General features: G+C 43.7%; 1 protein-coding gene across 2 annotated transcripts in view; it reads right to left on the bottom strand.

Moving 5' to 3' along the window:
• Positions 1–19,203, bottom strand: part of hivep3b (HIVEP zinc finger 3b) — a 49,173-nt gene that overhangs the window by 2,521 nt on the left and 27,449 nt on the right. For both annotated transcript variants that reach the window (XM_014990716.2, XM_014990715.2), the window contains 7 exons: positions 13,090–15,417; positions 12,326–12,615; positions 10,201–12,207; positions 8,609–8,754; positions 2,342–2,517; positions 2,134–2,235; positions 777–1,435 (listed from right to left, as the gene is read on the bottom strand). In XM_014990716.2, the coding sequence (XP_014846202.2) occupies positions 777–1,435; positions 2,134–2,235; positions 2,342–2,517; positions 8,609–8,754; positions 10,201–12,207; positions 12,326–12,615; positions 13,090–15,067 (5,358 nt within the window). In that variant the 5' untranslated portion in view covers positions 15,068–15,417. The remainder of the gene's footprint in view (positions 1–776; positions 1,436–2,133; positions 2,236–2,341; positions 2,518–8,608; positions 8,755–10,200; positions 12,208–12,325; positions 12,616–13,089; positions 15,418–19,203) is intronic.

Raw genomic sequence — 19,203 nt, 5'->3', positions numbered from 1 at the left:
CCACCACCATGCTTCACTGTGGGGTATGGCATATTCGGGATGATGAGTAGTGTTTTACACCACACTCTCTTACTCATCAGTAAATTAAATGTTGGGCCTTTTCTGACCAGAACACCTTGTTCTGTGTTTAGTATGACTAACCTCCACTCTTCACTTAAAGGATGCGGTGGATGCCACGTCCTTTAAGTTTTCTTCCACGTTATTTTATCAAGGCGGTCAAAAAGTCTAATTTTGGTCTTAGCTGACCAGAGCACAATGTTCCCCACATGTTTGTTGAGGCAAAGCTTCAAGTAATACATAAAGTTTTTTTTCTTTCTTTAGTTGTTAGTTGTATCCTGTCGTTTCACTTTTACCGAAAGGTCAAATTTAGCTGAGTTGTGAATCACTGTAGCTCCTCCACAGCTACCCTTGCTCTCTTGGCCGCTTATTTCCTTACCTTTGTCAAGTATGCACTATTTTAAATTGGTCTATCACATGAAATGAAATACCAACTACTGAATAGGATCTTTAGACACTTTTGCTGCCTACAAAGACTCAATCTTTGATTTATTTTGGAAGACAGCACACACTATGCCATATGTTCCTGGTCAGATGGAAGAACCTGGTGGGGAATTAGTGAAAAGGCAGTCTTAAAAAAAAATCTTATTTTTAACATATTTTCAAGAGCACTTTGAATACAAATAGGAAAATCTGGCTCTTAATAGAGTCAAAACCAACACATGTAAAGTTTTTGTTCAGTACTGCATGTAGAGTAAGTTAAAATAAAAAGTATTTACCGGTTTAACATGACCTCCCTTCGTGCCTGGGCTCTCCCAGGGCAGGTATCCGGGGGTCCTGTGCAGCGCCCCCAGTGGTGATGGAGAGGTTGGAACTTGAGACGGCCGGTAGCAGCTGGGTGAAACGGGACGAAGAGGAGAATGTGCTCTGACGGGAGACGGCCTCCTCTCAGGGGAGGGCGAGATGTGTCTGCCAGGCGAGGATAACTCGGTCCTCGGGGAAAGGCTGCGGATCGGCGAGGGCAGCTCCAGGCGGGGGGAGAGGCTGCGGCTGGGGGAACAGCTCTCGCTGCTGGGGGAGAAGGCCCTTGGAGAGCCCTTCCATCCTTGCCTCGAGAACAGCGCCCTCCTCCTGCCCGGAGAGGCCGCCCGTCTGCTGGCACAGACTCCCCTCGGGGCGGGCTCCGGACCGGGACCGGGCTCCGGATCGGGGGTGACCTGCTGCGAGCGCCGTGCGCAGCCGGAGCGCCCTCCCGTCGACGGATGAGTGTCCGATGAACAGGAGGACGGCGGGTCTTCGTGGGACGTGGACTCCTCTTCCTCCTCGTCTTCGTCCTCCTCTTCCTCATCATCGTTGTCATCCTCATCGTCAGACTCCTCCACGTCGGAGAACTGATGCTCCCCCTGCTCCTCTGAGCCGAGGACGCGCTCGTCACTGCCTGATGTTTGAGGAGATGGAGAGAAACACAAGAAACTTTCAATCGTTTCCTGTCGCGTTCACGCAAACTTTAAAACGTCTATTCAGAAAATCGTGACATCGACTCAAAAAGCCTTTACAGAACAACCTCGGAAAAAAAAAAAAACCCAAACGGGCGATGAAGGCTCAGTTCACCTTCCACCAAACAAACCCCTGTTATAAATAGACTAGGAATGAAAAAGGGTGGAATTCAACTGAATAGCTCTTTTCAAAAACTATTTCTGCAGCTTTGTGAATGGAGGAGTCGGTACGTCCTTGGCCGCGCTCAGCCTGGACTGTCAGCGAAAGGGAGGCGCAGAAGACAAAGCCAGGGAGGAGACAGTGAGGCGCTCGACTCGAAGCCAGATGGAAACAAGTCGGCTCTGTTCAGCCGCACTCGGGCGACGCATTCTTGAAGACGAGGTGTAGCAGACGGACTCCTGCGACGAGCGCACCGGAAGAATGGGACTGGCTCCTTAGTCTTCATTTATTTATCTCACACTTCTCCCTATCCCTTATGCAACATCAAGGGGCCAGAGACTAGAACATGCTGTTGCATAAGCTGTCAGGGCCGAGCAGCTTCTATCCTTCGCAAGCGGGAGTTCACGTAGCTGTGCACAGGCGGTTCTGCGGGGTGGAAGCGGAAACATGAAGGACGTCTTCACGTCCCCACTGAAGTACCTGTTTCCTCGCTCTCTGGCTCGTCCAGAGACGTCTCAGACACTCCCACTGCCTGGCATTTTTTCCCATGAGCCTTTGACTTCATGTGTTTGGTAAGGTTTCCTGGAAGAGAGCGAGAAAATATTTTTAACAGCCGGGCTAAAATACGCTCTCCTGGAGAAAACCCAAGCCACACAAGTCACGTTGGTTATTCGTGTCTTAGCTTTACCTTTGGTTTTGAAGGCAAAGTTGCAGTGTTTACAGATGTATGGGCGGACATCGGTGTGCGTTCTGATATGCTTTTTCAGCATGCTGGGCTTCTTGCAGCGAATGCCACACTCTCCACATATGTACTTTCCCCGACCGCGACCTCGCACATAGACGTACTCCTCATTGGACCTGTAGCTAGGGTAACCAGAGGAGAAACAAAAGACTCAGATTAGAAGAAAAAAAAACAGAAAGAAAGAAAACTGTTTTCAAGAAAACATTTGAGTTACAAAAATTAAGAGAATTGGTTCCAAAGTTCCTGCTGTCCTCATGCAAAATGCTGGCAAAATAACTCAAAACAGCGACGTCAAGAAAATTCTTATTCTTCAACAAAACTATGATTCTTTGACCAATTCTGGCTTAGTTTCAGGGATCGAAGCCGAATATTTTCTGGCAGAGAAAACGTATTGTGAGACGCTCTGGCTGCTGTGCTCAGATCAGATGATCTGTGAAGAGAGCAGCTGAAACACCAGCCGTTATATTTTATGACGTTCAAAGCAAAGTTCATTAAATGGAACAACCTTTTTCCTCATGTTTGCCCTCACAAAATTAACCTGGAAGCACCATGAAAGTCAGCTTGCAACATGAAATATTTTACAGGCTGAACTGCTAAAGTCAAACAGACTTTAAACTAGACTTTTGCATAAAACGATTCTCAGACAATAAATCAGATTGAACTTTTCCTTTGAATAACAAAAATAATCTATACTTGTTACCAGAATAATGAGACAGATATTTTTTAGAGAACTTTCTTTTTGTGTAATTTGTACGGGTGAACCAAACTTGTGGAGGTCCATAATTGTCTGATGTCTCGGTTACCAAGGTGTTTTAGGAGTTGCCTTACAATGCATCCAGAGACATGTCTCAGATCAACTGAAAAGTGAATTAAACCAGAACAAAGCCTTACAAATCATGATTTAAAATTTTCTTTGCTTAAAAATGAATATTGAAATAATCTTAAAGTATTTAGCAAACAGAAACAGTTTTGATGCTCCAAGCTGAGCCGACACAGGAAAGATTTAGCTCGATTTAATGTCAGACAGTGAGAAACGAAGGTTGAGATTTTTTTTCTATTGTTTATGTGTGTGATAAAGCTGTGCATGGTCTTAGGTGACCCATCATAAGAACATAATGACAGCTTTGCTCTGACAGTGGAGTTAACCCCTTGTGGAAATGGCACATTAAGGTCGCCCTGTAGAAGCTCCTGTTGGGACTAAATATCTGTCGACGTGAAGAACATCACTGGTGAGCGAGTCAAGTTTGACACAATCACAGCATTAATATACGCCTCGTAATGCAAGGCAAGCTCATTCACAGCATTGATTTTCCAACTTTATTTTAGTATTAGATTTCAACTAATGCCTAATCTTAAGTGACTCAGGTGGCTATACAAATCTTGATCATCTTTTGGAGTATAGATGATGGGAAATGACCAAACGTGGATCCTTAAATAACCCTGTTTCATTGACCATCTTATGTCAGGCAGAGAGGACATGTCTTAGCCAAACACATTCAGACCCAATGAGTCAGGGACCCAGATGTGTCAGGTTAATGGACGCTCAGCACAGGACAATATCAGACACTTAAAGTTATAGCATGCCAGGTTAAGAATGAAAATCAGACTGAAAGTAAGAGTAGAAGCTTTTTAAAAGTTTGAGGGAGTTTAAACTCAGGCCATTTGTGGCCTAAAGATGAATGATGAACAAATAATACAACATTTCAATGTTTTCTTCTCTGTAAAGTTATTATGTCCAATAAAACAGGATAAAATGCTTAAGTTTATGGACATTTCATGAATCGAAGCTCAAAACTCACTCTGGGCCAGTTTTAGTCTTGTGTCTGCAAAATTGTGGCAAGTAATTGTATATTTCTATAAAAAAAAAGCCCATTGTTCTCTATATTGTGATTATTTCACTGTGACGTTATCCGTATTAAAAACCCAAAGAAATTATAACGTAAACTTTAAATCATGGAGTCAAGTGAGATAGTTCTAATGCTTTCATCACTGAGAATGACCCTGATGGAAAAAAATAAAAAAAATCGATCACAGCAGCTAAAACAACAATGACGGATCTGGTAGCTCACATTCACACAGCACACACACACACACACACACACGCACACACACACACACACACACACTGGAAATACAGAAACAAGGCTTTCTCTATGGAGGTGGGTTGGGGAAGCCCCACCAAATGCCCAGCAGCACCGACTCCCTTGGTCTCACCCTCCGCTACACTCCGGGATCGCAAAGAATACCAGCTATTCTGCTCCAATCGGCTCGTCCTGCCAACAACAGCAGCAGCTAAAGAGAGGGAAGGGAAGCCTGGCTTCAGCCAACAACCTAAAATAGACACTGCATATAAAAATCAAGCAACACATTTAGGTCTAGTCTATAAAAAAAAATGTTTATGCACAATCTCAATGTTTACCAAGAGACTATTTGAGGACACAGCAGACCACAGATCTTTTATATCTGAACAGATTGTAGTCTATGAAAAACTCCTTCTCCCGTCTCGCTGCATAAGAAGAGATGCACAATTCATTCTGGGCCGTAAACACCCAGTGGGCACCAACTGTGTTTAATTACGGGATCTCTACCGCATCTACAAAACTCCCCGTTGTTCAACAGTACTAGCCGGAGCGGACCATAACAAACTGCTGCGCAACGGCGAAACACTGTCAGTGGCGGCATTGAGCTGGATTCATTGAGGAGCTGGCTGCTGCGTAAATAGCACAAACTTCTTAATAAACGGTTAAAAATATCCGCCCACATCTCAGGAGAAAGCATTGCAAACGTTGCACTCCGTCGACTGAGATTTAAATCTTCAGCCTCTGACAGAGTCAACAGACAGTCTGGTTTTGTAACAACAAAATATAAAACTTAAGGAATAAACAAACTTTGAATTTATAAGATTTTAAGAAATCTTAGTTACATCATTGATTAATATTGTACGTTTAGTCAAAACATCCACGTTTCTTGAACTATTTAAACATTGTTATGTTACAACCGCATATCCCTATGAATTGTAATTTGATTTTATATGATAGACAAACACATATTAGCACATAATTGTGTAGTAAAAGAAAAATCTAAAACGTTCTTCAGTGTTTTTCAGCCCAGGTCAGAAAGACACACTGTGCTGCAAGTTGTAGAGATTTTCCTGCTTCAGCACAGCTGCTTTAAACTGATGGCTGATTAACAAGTTTTTGCTGAACTGCAATCATCTGAATCATGTCTGTTAAATCAGAGAAATTTGCCTGTTGTCCTGGCAGCTACGGCTGCTAACGCTAAAAACACATTTTCAAGTAGAAGGTCTAAACTACTTGGGCTTTGCTTTCTGACAGACATCTCTGAAAGTGTAGGACTAAATCTGACAAGCCACGGTGACAAAAAAACAAAACAAAAAAAAACATGGTTAAAAGATAAATAATTATGCTGTCACACATTGCACACAGGGAGGAATTCAAAGTGTCAACAACTTTAGACAGAAATAAATAACTGGTCCTAACAGAGCAAGGAAGCAAAACATTCTGCTGTGTTCGTAGCTTTAGCTTCTGAGCTTTTTTTCAGCATGTACTGCATGAAAGCGAAGAAGGACATCATGTATCTATCCGCATGATAGAGACAACTTGGAGCAGGAAATGCATGATACAGGCAGCATGAGCAGAGAGTGGGTGCAATGTGGACAGACAACAGGAGGAGGGAGGAAAACAGTGGGGTCTTTATGGCAGAAGTGCTCACTTCCCCTGGTGTGTGTAACGTGTGGCTGGAAATCATAAAGAGTGTGAATTAGTGCCTTATCTCCTGTTAAGCAGACGCCTGCTTCACTCTCAATCTGTTCTGGACATGAACACAAAGCAGAAGCCTCACTGTCTGTCCACACATCTCAAAATCCAGTCAGAATTATTTCTTTACTGTCTCATTTCATACCAATGTAAATTATCACCAGAAAATAAAACAATATGGGAATGATTTAAGTCTGTCTACCACTTGAGTAGACAGACTGTATTACATACAGGAAGATGTATATAATACATCTGCTTTAGTACGAATGTGTCTCTATGAAATCAGGGGAAAAACGTCCAGTTTTAAAACACAGGCACTATGAGTTATCAAACTAAGGACCAGTATGCACACTCATTCTTAGAAGCGCATGTGCCTCTGTTCCTGGGATAACCCCGTGTTGTATGGAAGTCTGTGAAAGGTTGGAAAACTCTAAACTGTAAGCATTGTTTTTATTTTTGGAGATGTCAGCACAGGAGACTTAAAGGAGCAGAAGAGACAACGCAGTTTGCTTGGTGCCGGAGGATGGCGAGGGTGGTTTAATTTCATAGACTACCTCATCGCCATCACACTTTTGCCCATGTGGTTTCCATTCAGCCCACTTCTTGTGTTCTTCTGACTCAGGACGGCACACACTGCAGATGATTACACATTCACAGGCGAGGAAATAAGGACCCAAGGAGCGATGGTGCAGAACACGGAGGCTGACAGGTTTACATCCACTCATCATTGTGTTTAATGGCATTTTAAAGTCGTTCCTTTTCCAGATTGGAAAGAGGATACACCATTTAAGTTCAATGATTTATATATTAAAAAAAAATAACGTGGTGTTTAACTTGTGTCTGAATATTTGACCAACCCTACTGTCAGAAATGATACTTAAAAAAAAAAAACGATTCCAGCATTGGCCATTCAATGTTAACGTTGGTCTTCTCCATCTACTGCAAAGCCAGTTTTGATGTGCATCTGGATGGAGCACCAAGTTTCAATCAAAGAGTCGTTCATGTGAAGCAAAGTTGAAGAATTCAGAAGGATGTCTTCATTATTGCAATAATTTTGTGCGACCCAGCTGTACGACCGGCAGCAAAGCAGATCCTCTGCATGATGTCATCACTACCATGCTTGTTGATGCCGTTATTAGACTTGCAGCTTCACCTTGAAAACTGTGGCCAAACAATAAAATCTTTGTCTCACGTGACCTTAAAACTTTTTTTTTGTTCCCACTGAGCATTTGGCTTTGCCATGTGGGCAGCTGGAAAATTGAAGGCATTGATTTTGGAGGAGGGGCGCCTGCGCTCTCTTCACTGCAGGCGTTGAGAGTTGTGTTTCAGCAGTTTACTGTTCATGGCTAGCTTGAGCCTGAGTGGTTCCAAAACTTTTTTTTGTCCTTCAACGACTTCACCAATTTACTTTTCTCTAAGTTTAGATGAGTTGTTTGAAACCTGGACACAGCTGGGAGTTATAAAAGAAAAATGTTAACATTTGGGATGAGTACTGAGGAAAGTAGGCTGGCTTGTGTCACAATCGGTTCACAAGTACAATTCATAAGCAGTTACATAAAATTGAGTTCAATTCAACTTCAACTCATGTGCACGGTTAAGCCCCAAATCATACCACTGGCATATTTACATTTAAATACTTTTCAATCAACCAAATAGGTTGTTTCAGACGGGAGAGACAGGAATCTATGGAACCAAAAAAGGTTTTATTTATTTTAATATAAATTACAAAAAAATTCATATGCCCTTTTTTAGTAGTCAAAAAATATTTACTGGCATCATAGCAATCAAACTTTTAATGTATAATTGCCAAGCAGCTTTCTGCATGTTGTCACAGGGATTTTTGATAATTCATCTTTGGTTAAAAGCTGTGAGTCTTTGAGGTAGGAAGGCCTCTTTACCATCACCCTAATCTTTAGTTCCCTCTACAGATTCCCTACCATCAGGCTGGGCTGGTCCAAAATGTAAATATCTTCAGCAAGAAGAAGGATGTTGGTAAAAAAAGAAAAAAAAAAGAAAAAAAGATAATGTAACACTTTAAAACTAAATCTGCCAGGGATATGAATGATTTTGGAGTGAACTGTTAATACCGAGTATTTAAGCCTACATTCAGTTTTGTCTGAATATTATTTGTATTGACTGTCATGGATAAAAATATCATGCACTCTACACTCCCACACATACACACACTCAAAGCAGATGCACTGACACGCAGCTCTCACTCCAAATCGACACATCCTAGAAGCAGAAATTCACGCCATCAGTTAGAGCAAAACGCTTGGCTACAGGTACAAACGAGCTACAGTGCCTCCCTTTTGCTCAACTCAGCTCAATATGATCCTTATTTTTTATTTTTTTTTGGTTTGCCTTTATCAGGAGGAACTTTTGTAATGATGAATGACCATGTTTCCAAATATATACTAAAGACGGTTGCACCTACCCTCCTTCAAAGATTCGGACCAAACTAGTTTCGCCTTGCTTGGAGGTGGAAGGACCTTCCTCTTCCCTCGTCTCTTTAATATTCTCCTTCTCATGCGTCTCCTCATCCTTCATCTCTGGCAGGGTGCTGCGTGGGGTGTCTTGTGCCTACGTTCAAGACAAGTAACTTTAAATACTACAAGGTCAATTTTAAAGAGCATAACACAGTTCTAGTTCTCAGTAAATAAATACCACAATATTTACATTATACAGTATAAACTTTTGCAGAGAGTCATTGTTTCTATGTCAAGTCTCAAGTGTCCAAGGGCCTAGTCCAAGTCAAGTCTCCAGTTTCTATTTTTATTGACTGAAATAAGAACTCCATAAGATCTAGCACATCTCTAAATCTGCGTTATTGTAAGTTAGGATTCAAAACATGTACCGATTGTTCTTCAGCCTAAATGTCTACATGAACATTTAATACTAATTTTAAGTCTTTTTTTAAACAATTATGTCTTAATCTATTACTATTCATAACAGCATGTCTTTACAATGACTAAGTCAACATCTGTTTATCCCTTTCTATTGCTTTCCTTCGTATTGTCCACACTTTTATTATATATTCCACTAAACAGTTTGGAGTTTTTCCTTTACCTCGCTTTGAGCTGGATCATTTTTTAATAATAATGGGAAAAAAAAAATTCTACATCCACATTTAAAACCTTTGTTCCCAATTAAAATAGTAAACATGTTCAAATGTACTGTACAAATTATAAAACAATGAAAAGGTCATGGTGCTGGAAGCAATTGAAAGCATGTTAAACAGCAGAATTCCCTTTATTTAAGTTTTTGCAGCCAGACATGTCCTTTGTATTGTTGTTTATTGTTAACAGGGAAAGAACGTTGGAGGTAAGTGAAGTTTATTTTGCTCTGAAACTACCTAGTTATTTAATACAGCTTCCAGTTGGAGAAACATTAATGTGGTCATAATTATGAAATTACAGCCGGCATGAACAGCGACAGGCTTCCTTTCAATCTTTATTATATGACTTTATTAAAATGCTACTAAGACTTGACTCTCACACCAGGAGACCAAGTCTTTGGGGCAAGTCTGAAGTCGAGTTTGAGGTCTCATTCTTCTATTCAAACTCTGACCTACACCCACAAACGTCAATAAATTTTATTGGAATTTTATGAATAAGAACAACACAAAATAGTGCATATTTATGATGAAGACTATAATAGTACATTGTTGCTGCTTTGAGTGCATTTCTGTTCAACTCCCTAAGTAAGTTCTTAGTAGAATCGCTGTTTACTGCAATTGCCGCAGCAGTACAGCTATAGTTCTGCAGAGATTATATTACACACGTATTTACTAGTTTTCCTTGTTTGCATTGGATGGATTTTATAAAGGGATACCAAAGTAAAGGGAATACTTGTCATTTTTCAGATCTTATTTGTAAAAAGAAAACCTTGAAAATCATGTCTGCCACTGGTCTGTCGTATGACGTCCAAATGAAGCACATTGAAGATTTTGTCTGTGACTAAATGTGAAAAACGTCAGGAGTTATAAATCTGTTTTCAAGGCGTTGTATTGCGTGTGATTGTGTTTACCTCTGAAACATGTGGAGTTGTGCTGCTTTCAGGGACTGGTTCACTTCTGGCTGGTGCCGAAGCAGTGGCCATGGTGTACGTCTCAGAGCTGTGCTTCTGTTTAGAGCACAGCAGAGACAGGGCCACCTTAGTGCTGACGCCTGGCAGATTGGGGTTGTGTGCGCTGACACTCCATGTAGAATAAACCGAGGTACACGGGTCTCTCTCAGCAGACGGGTTGGGTTTGACATACTTCAGGTAGCACCAGTTTACTGAGGTGGAAGTGTGTAGGCTGGGGTACGAAGGGGGGCTTGGCTTCTCAACCCCCACTTCTGGAGTTGGCACCTCTTCCTTTTTTGGATTTGTCTTCTCCGTTGATTTCTCCTTGCTTTCCTTTTCTTCTCTGTTATATTTCCATGGGAGTTGTTCCTGCACCTCTTCTAATTTGACACTTGTGCCTTCTGATCGATTTGGTTGCCATTTCTCTCTGTCATCTAGTGTCCTCCCAATGTTTTTGCTTTCTTCTTCTTGGCCTACCTTGGGTTCTGCATCTTCTTCCTCTTCAACACTCTTCTGTCGCTCCTCCCCTTCTTTTACTCTTTTCTGGTGACGCTTAGCCTCAGTGCTGAGCTCTAGACTAGCGGCAGGTGAAAGCATGCGTTTGCTTCCTCCAGGTCCCAGAGAACCATACTCGTCCTCAGACACTGAGGACAGCTCTTTCGAGAGGGACAGAGGGAGAAGGCTCTGGATGGATGGAGATGGAACTTTCAGATAGGATCCTTGCAGCTTGTCCCGTTCTGTTTGGGCCATGACGATCATAGCCGTGCAAGAAGTTGATTCCTGTGAGCGAGTGGAGGCCAGAATCTGGGAGAGTGTGGTATACATGGCACTGGCAAAGGTAGGTCTATGAGTTTGGAGGCGCACTGGCACTACAAGTGATACCACTGGCGTAAGCTGTGCCAGGCATGTGGTAATGACTGGTTGTTGTTGGTGGTATGAGATGGTTACAAGAGAGTGATGGGTCAGAGCTGATGACATGGAGGAGATGGGAGGTCTGGTCTCTGTAGAGGACAGAGGAGGAATGTGTGTGCCGAGACTTGGCGGAAAAGGAAAGTACGGAGGCTGACTGCTTCTAACCCTTGAGGAGCTAGGAAGAGGAACGAGGGGTGGGAGATGATGTAGTGGTATTCTCAACCGTTCTGGCAAGTGGATCTGTCCTGGGTGGGTCTGTATGGGAGATCCAGAGTGTGAATGTAAGAAGCCTCTGTGAATGACTTGGGGGGGCAGAACATCAGTTTTGGATGTAGTTATGGGGAGTAGTTGTGAAAGTGCACCTCTTTGGAAAACGTGTTGTCCTCTGTGTTGCAAAGGGAGCACATCATGAGAGGATGAGGACATTTGAGAATGCATTAACTGCATGGGCTTCCCTGTGGCGTCCAGATAGAAGTGGGGACTGACTTCAGCAGGGTAGACATAAGGCATGTTGGGGTGAGAAGGACCGGGCATTGGGCTGTGACTAATGTTACCCACCATCTCCTGCTCTGTTTCACCTAAAGTGGCCTGTTTCACAAGAAGAAACTTTCTCCTCTCTTTCCAGGAGGACGTCGACTGCTGAGAGGAAAGAGATCCGTAATCAAAGGATTTACTTCTCGTCTCTGAGATCTGTTCAGTTTGTTGGGGCCTAGGAGGGGCCTGCTCTGAGGCTGAACGCCTCATCTCCTTGTGGCTTTGGTTGTGTTGGTGAGAAGCAGATGGGACCGTCAGCATCTGGGAGCCTTGGCTGACGGAACCCCAGACAACGGGATCTGGACGTATTGTGTCCTCAAAAGAAGCAGAGAGGCTTGAGACATTGCTTTCTTGACTAGGGCTGCGAGGGAGAGATGGAGACTCAAAGCTGGACTCCCCAGAAGACTGAGCTGCTTCTGCTAAGCGGAGTCGTTTCTTCTTTGGTGGCAGCTTTTCTGCAGGTAGTTGAGCCAGAGTCTGGCTCCGCTGGGGCCACTGGAACTCCTCTGTTTTCTCGAGCTCCTACAAAAGAACTACAAATTAACAAAGTCTCCTGGGTAAGCAAATATGTACAAAAGTCTTAAAAAGTGCAGTCCAATTTGTGTAATTAGACTAGACTAAGGAGGAAAGTTTTGCATACCTTGGATGAAGATGCTTTCACTGGGGGTGAAACAGATGGCATGTCAGAATCAAGCTCCAAAGTAACAAATATCTCCGGCACTTGGATGTTTGGCTGACGGATGAGGCGGGATGTGGAGGGAGAGGGTTTTGGCTCAGGTTGTTGTGGCTGCGGATTCTCTCTGAGGTCTGGCTCCTGGCTTTCCATTGATATACTTTCTTGTTTTTCAAAAGAACTAGTGTGCTGGATGACAGAAACACCTTTCCTGTCCCGTTGCTGCTGTTGGTTTGGCTCATTATGTAAAGTAACACCTAGAGGCAATGACCAGACAAAAAGCATACAAGGTAGTATCAACTTCAATGGCTCCAGGGTTATTAAAATATATTTAAAAAATTAGCTGTGTTTTACACTACTGTCTCATGTAACAGAACCTTTCCTTTCTGTTTTTTTTTTAAAGTTTGAAAAAAAGATGCACATGTAAATATTAAAATGTTGGTCGTGTATTCCTGTATTAAGACAGGTCAAAAATGGGTCAAATACAAACCAATGCAATTCTAGATCTTTAGAGCCAGTACTCTGCATCTAGTAGATTTGTCCAACAGACTTGCATAAGACATAATTTTTAAATACATTTTTCTTCTGTTATCAAGTTTTGCAGGAGCCTCCTAGTGATCAGTTCATCAACACTAAGTCTGTTTTAAAGAAGGTCACATCTAAAAGATGCAGCACGTTGCCTCTAGAAAACAGAATTACAAGTAGTCCAATACAAGGATGCATAAACAAACCTGAGAGGCCCTGGCTGTGCTCTGGTCTGCTTGGCACTGGAATGAGACCTTCAGAGCTGCCTGATATGGGTACAGTTCCAGGACTGGGGGGATCCTCCTCGAGGCTCTCCTCTTTCCTCCTCTTCCTCACAGCCATGGCCAGTGCTCGGAACTTGGAGTGCATCAGTGGGGGACGATTCTCTCTGCATGGGCTACGTGCATCAGTGCCCTCTTGTTTTGGTCCTGGACATACTCTTCTGTGACCCTCATAGTCCTCACTGTGCTGAAAGCCAACACCACAAGATCTACATTCGAAGATGCTTTGACTCTTTTGCGGATGATGTGGTTGCTTGCCTGAATGATCTCCTCTGGCTGAGGAAGACGAGGATGCAGGGCTGCTCTCCTCCAACACTGACTCAGCTCCCAGGGGTACCTCTATGGCAGGCTGGCGTCTGAGCATACGCTGTGCACCTCTCATCTCTGCGACCACTGCTTGCTGCTCATCAAATGACTGGCTAAGGCGGTAACTTCTTGGAGACATGGTGCCCGAAGTGAGGGGCTCTACTTGGCTTGTAGTTGATGGCAATGAGTGGCTTCTGAGAAGAGGCACTGCTGAAAGTTCCTGGGTACTCAATGGATCTGCCTCAGAGTTTTGGGGATGCCTCAAACCGCTGGGACCTGCAGCTTCTATTTTTGGGTCAAACGTGTAGGGATCTTTAGGGATAATAAATTTGGGTGACTCCATACTACTTTTCCTGGAGATGGAGGAGCGTCTAGGCTTTACGCTGTCAATCTCACTGGTGTCTACTACTGCTTCATTAATGGTAATGAGCTTGGTAATGTGTTCAATAACTTGAGTTTTGGGTACAGCAAAGGGAATGCTTTTGTCCTCACTTCCTGATGATGAGGAATGTGAAGTAGGAAGCTGGTGCTGGTGGGGACTGCGCTGCTGTCCTCCAAGTCTTCCATACTTCCCTAGGATAATTTCTGCATAGGTTTTAGCACTGGAACTTGGCGGGCTGACTTGGGACAGGTCGGTACTGCCTGATCCAGAAAAGTAGCCAGATTCTGTGCTGCCCTTACTACCCGGGCCTAACGATGAAGATGATGTGGAGAGAGAGGAGGAGGGAGGGTCATCTGGGGAAGCCATGGGGCCCCGTTTCCTAAGTCTCAATGCCAGTTTTTGCTTGATAGCCTGAGAATCCTCAGGCCTTTGGCTCTCCTCAGAGCCTCCAAGCCGTTCTTTAGCCCCTTTCCTCTGCTGTCGAAGCATCTGTTTAGAAGATTTTCTGCGCTGGCCAGTCTCATCTTCGGATTCAGTGCTTTCTCCCTCTGTGTGCTCTTCGGGGTCTTCTCCAATACTGCTACCCTCTGGTCCACTGAAACTGGGCTCATCTCGGCTGGAGGACAGACCTACTTTAATGCGATGGGCGTGGGACTTGCGGTGCTTGTACAAATTGCTCTTGGTCTTGAAAGAAAAGCCACACGGAGCACAAGGATAGGGTCTTTCTCCTGTGTGGGAGCGTATGTGTTTCTCAAGAACACTTGGCTTGGCACATGGACGACCACAATATGAGCACACATATTTCCCTGGCTTTTGAGGTTTCTTCTCCCCCTTTTTGGGAGAGCTGACACCTTCTAGAGCCTCGTGACTGGAGTGAGATGGCCCCCCGTGACTATGCTCACCCTGGGTGGAGGACATAGTGATGAGGGATGAGGATGAAGAGGAAGCTGCAGGGAAAAAACTGGCTCCAGATGTACCAGGGGTTTCTGAATGCTGCCATGCTGCTGCTTGCTGCTGCTGTAACCGAAGCAGGTCGGTACGTTTGGGCTGACGGTTTTGCAAGCGCCCCAAAGCTCTATGTACAGGACGAAGATTAGGAGGCTGCTGGGGTTGCTGAGGTGGACAAGACCCTAATGAAGACTCAGCTGTTGCATGCTGCGACTCTTGCCTTCCAGAGCGCTCCCCGTTGGCCGGACGGCTGGGCTCAGCCTCCATAGAGTGGGGAGGAGACCTCACAGACACGTAACAAAGGGCTCCGTGAGCCTCATTGGTTTAATCGCATGGCAAAATAAGGTCAGAGGCGATGGAACATCGAGAGATTGAACTGTAAATCAAAAATGAGGACTTTTTTCAGAGTGGGCCGCGAGTTAATCCAAAGTTCCAAATGAGGCATCATTAAAAGGTGCCCTGGAGCTGCATTGATGCAGGTAAACATGAAAGCTCTCTCTGTGCAAAGCAGCTAAACGTCTCTCCAGCCACAGCCATTCTAGCAGTCCTCCTAGGGTGATGCCCACATCTTCTTTGTTGATTGTTGAGGTTGGCAGCTGCTCAGCTTCTGGGTGGATCTAAAGAAATATAAAAAAATAAAGAAAAAATTGGTCACAAAAGAGGATATATATTAAAGCTGTATATTTTTTTAGATGTACTAACATAAATACTTTAGTCCTCTTAATAATCTTATCTGTAGTTCTAACTTGGCTTGCCAGTTGCCAAGGTTAGAGGTGTCCAGCCTATTGACCAATGGAGAGATTCACTAGACCCTACAGTGCTGATCATTCCTTCTCAGGGTCAATTAACAGTGGGAACTGTTTATTCAAAATTTCATTTGTAAAACAGTATCAAGAAGTCCTATTTAGTTTGATAGAGCAAAAGCAATCCTAAGCCAGTCAAGTCAATATTTCTGTAATGTAGTATTTCAAAACATCATAGTGATCTGGACAAATGTACATGGTAACATGGCATACAAATATTTCTGAATCTTCATAGAAGCTATGGAAAACCTCATTACAAAACAATCTAATTTAGAACTGTTGCTTACAGAAGGTATTTTAAGTTCATGGTATCACATCTGACCAAAGAGCAGTCCACACTGCAGAGGTCAGAGAAGCCTGAGGTCCACCAGGCAGCATCCACAGCATGGGCACTTGCAGTCACGCAGCCAAGGCTCCCAGTATGAGAGCAAGAAGTCAAAACAAATGTTGCAAATTCTACCTATGCTTATCTGATCTGGCAGCAAAGCAGAGGGAGGTAAATGGTGTGGATTGTTTTCCAGGCTTAAAACTCCTGTGTTTCAGTGTCAGCTCCCTCCCAACGCTTACTGCCATCAGGCTACGTCAGGATCCCAGGAAAACCTTTTATCAAGATGGATCTATTGTAATATTTCCCACTTAGACACTACTAGAAAGCTGTGTTTATGAGGAGCTAAGAATAGCTGATCACAGAGACTCAGAGATGAGGCTGGAGTGAAATCTTATTCTTTATCAAGATCTATGTTCTGTAATATTTCCCCCCCAACCCCAAATTGCTACAAAGGCTGTACTGAGGCTCAACTCAAGACACAAGATTCTTGTACTGCAGCCAGTAAAAGCACACTGGGGGGAACGGACAGAGCCAATCATAACATTTTCAGTCAGCAGCCATGCTTGACTGCTGACAGACTCTCAGCACGGGCTCATCCAGAGTATCATTCACTATCTATGACATTGACACCGTCTTCAACTCCCTAACCCTGTCACACTCTGGAGATGAGCGCTCGGTAAAAGTAGGACGCCCTGTGTGTTCCTCTTCATAGCTGCATATCTCTGCAGCGGGGGGAAACAGGCAGACGGAGAAAACGCAGACAAAAATCCGCACGGGTTTTCTGGAAAATATTAGAGAGAAGCCGGTGATGGAGGAAAAGAAACAGAGGTGGGAAGTGATGAGACGGTGGCTAAATAATCAGACCCAAGAGATGACTGCAGCTTACGGTGCCAGCGGTGTCAGTGCGGTAATGACAGCTTTTTATAATGACAAAAACACAGCGCAGTCAGCCTTCATTAGAGACGGTGAAAAAAAAAGAGGAAAAGAATCACCTTTCCTTTTGGCAACAACTTGACAGATTCTTGCCTCGGTCTGCACGTTTTCCCACATTTCAGATGCGGGCCAATCATCTGTACAGCTTGTGTTTCTTTAAAGCAGAGAAGTCTTTCATTACAGCGGATTTCCAGCAACAACACTGGGCCATTACGCAGCACAACAAACCGAAACACCATTAAATTTCACTTCTGTTTTCTTTTTTCCCTCCTCCACAGTTTGATGGCTGCTGCAGCTGTTTCTATCCTGGGACGTTTCAACCAGCAGGGACACGTTATTCTGCTGGACTACGAGAACTGCATCGGGAAGAAGTTGACGTAAAATAAAAAAAATATCTATCTGAAGGGGACTATTAAGTACACACCACAAATTAGCAAAAACAGCAGATAAACATGAGCAAAATGAGCAAACCGGGAACTGGGCAGCGTCTAGAGAGGGAAACAGATTATTGGACATCAGTCCTGAATAGTTGATTCAGGAGCATTGATGCTTCTAAACGGAAAATGTTTTTAAAGAATTGTGGAGAGCTGTGCCTAAAGCGTCCGTCACCGACCAGATGCGGCTGGTGTGGGCTGTTTAACACAACATAAGAGTGTGTTTTCCAATTCTGGCACGAACATAATCAGTGGTGCATTTTATGCTGCCCCTTTAGGTAAATCCACTCTACGCAGCTATTCTCCTGAACAGCAGACATCACCACAAAGATCTGACTGTTTTCTATAAGTGATAGAAGAAACTATAGGAAATACATTCCCAATAAGCAACACAGATTGACTTTATAAGACCTATTTGAAGTAGATTTTAAAGCCTAAAGCAATTTGCCGAAAAAAAAAAAACATTCTCCTTGTAGTTGTATTCTACCAAACATATGCTGCTTTCAGCCCTCCACCATGCTCACTCTTCCTTTTGAGCCACTGCAAATCAATTGGTTGGAACAAATTCATCCTTCAGACAAATGTTTGACAGCATATAGCGACTGTGACTAGACTGATTTCAGTACATTAACATAGTTTAACCTAATCACTGCAGCACACACTCAGATAATCTACAACAAAATGTGTCTATGCAGATGATGAATTGATATATTGTTGTATATCTTTTGCAAAGCTTGCCAGTATTGTCCAGGCCTCACACAAAGAAAAGGAAAAGTGTTGGTAGAGAAACCAAGTGGGTGAAAATGAAAAAAAAAAAAAAAAAAGATGGTCCGGATATAAATAGAAGAGAGAAGACAAAGAGAATAACACACACTCGTTCTCGACATCCTCTGGAACAAATGTCTCAGTTCACATAGTTGTTATCAGAGGTCAGGTTTAATGATCTCAGGACTGGCTGTTGACGCAGCCCTTAAACAGGGCAATTAGAAGATTTTTAAGACGGTTTGGGAAGAGCACCGCTTTCATTATTCATCGAAGTCTAGACTGCGAGGTCGGAGTGAGGAAGCACAGTCAGAGCCGTGCCAGGAGGATGAGCGAAAGGAATGCCAGAGACAGCCTACTTTAAGACAAAGCACACACACCCATATCGCACACACATAGTGTAGAGCAGAGGTGCAACCGGGACGAAATGCACAGAAAGCCCTCGAATCTACCTCGGTAAACCTGATCAGCCGATGCCCTGAGGTGACTTACCCTGATTTCAGTCAGGGGGTTTCGTTTCTCACAGATCTCATTCCACAGAGGAGACATCCTAACAGTGGTTCCTGTTAACGCACAACAACACTACAACGCGGCGCCTTCGACGATTCGCTTATGGCTAAAAATGAGATTAGAATGTGACACACAAGTCTTCTGTTGCTGGTGCGGGTGGGGAAAGGGTGTTCCTGCGTCTATTTTTAGGCCAAGGTGTGAGGGGGAAGAATAATCCAGCTGCTCCACAGATTTAAATCTACTCCATGTTAATTCGGAGTTACAGCGTCGAAGCTCGTTAAGCAATCTGTTGTGCAAGCTAGTTTCCACAACGGTGTCTCCGCCTGAAATGTGACTAATGACTCGTCTGCAGAAACGGGCTGTGATGCAGTCACCCAAGGGAGCCCCTGACACACGGAGGAGCTCACACTTCATCTCCCTTCTACGCGTGTGTCATCGTGCACGTCAAACGCTGTCTCCCGCCATCATGTTTACTGGATCCAGCGAGGCTCCTCGCCCGTCTCGAGCTGTAAAATCCCACAAAGCATTTGGCTCTGCCCAGGCTCTAGATTAGCATTGCAGCAGTTTTACAATTGAATTTGTTAAAAATGTCTTTTGAAACTGTGTGACACAGACGAAACTTGGAGTTGGCTC

The sequence above is a fragment of the Poecilia mexicana genome, unplaced genomic scaffold (assembly GCF_051168715.1).
Source record: "Poecilia mexicana isolate PSO_F unplaced genomic scaffold, ASM5116871v1 scaffold_16, whole genome shotgun sequence".
NCBI lineage: Eukaryota > Metazoa > Chordata > Actinopteri > Cyprinodontiformes > Poeciliidae > Poecilia > Poecilia mexicana.
This window is presented reverse-complemented; position numbering and strand designations above follow the sequence as displayed.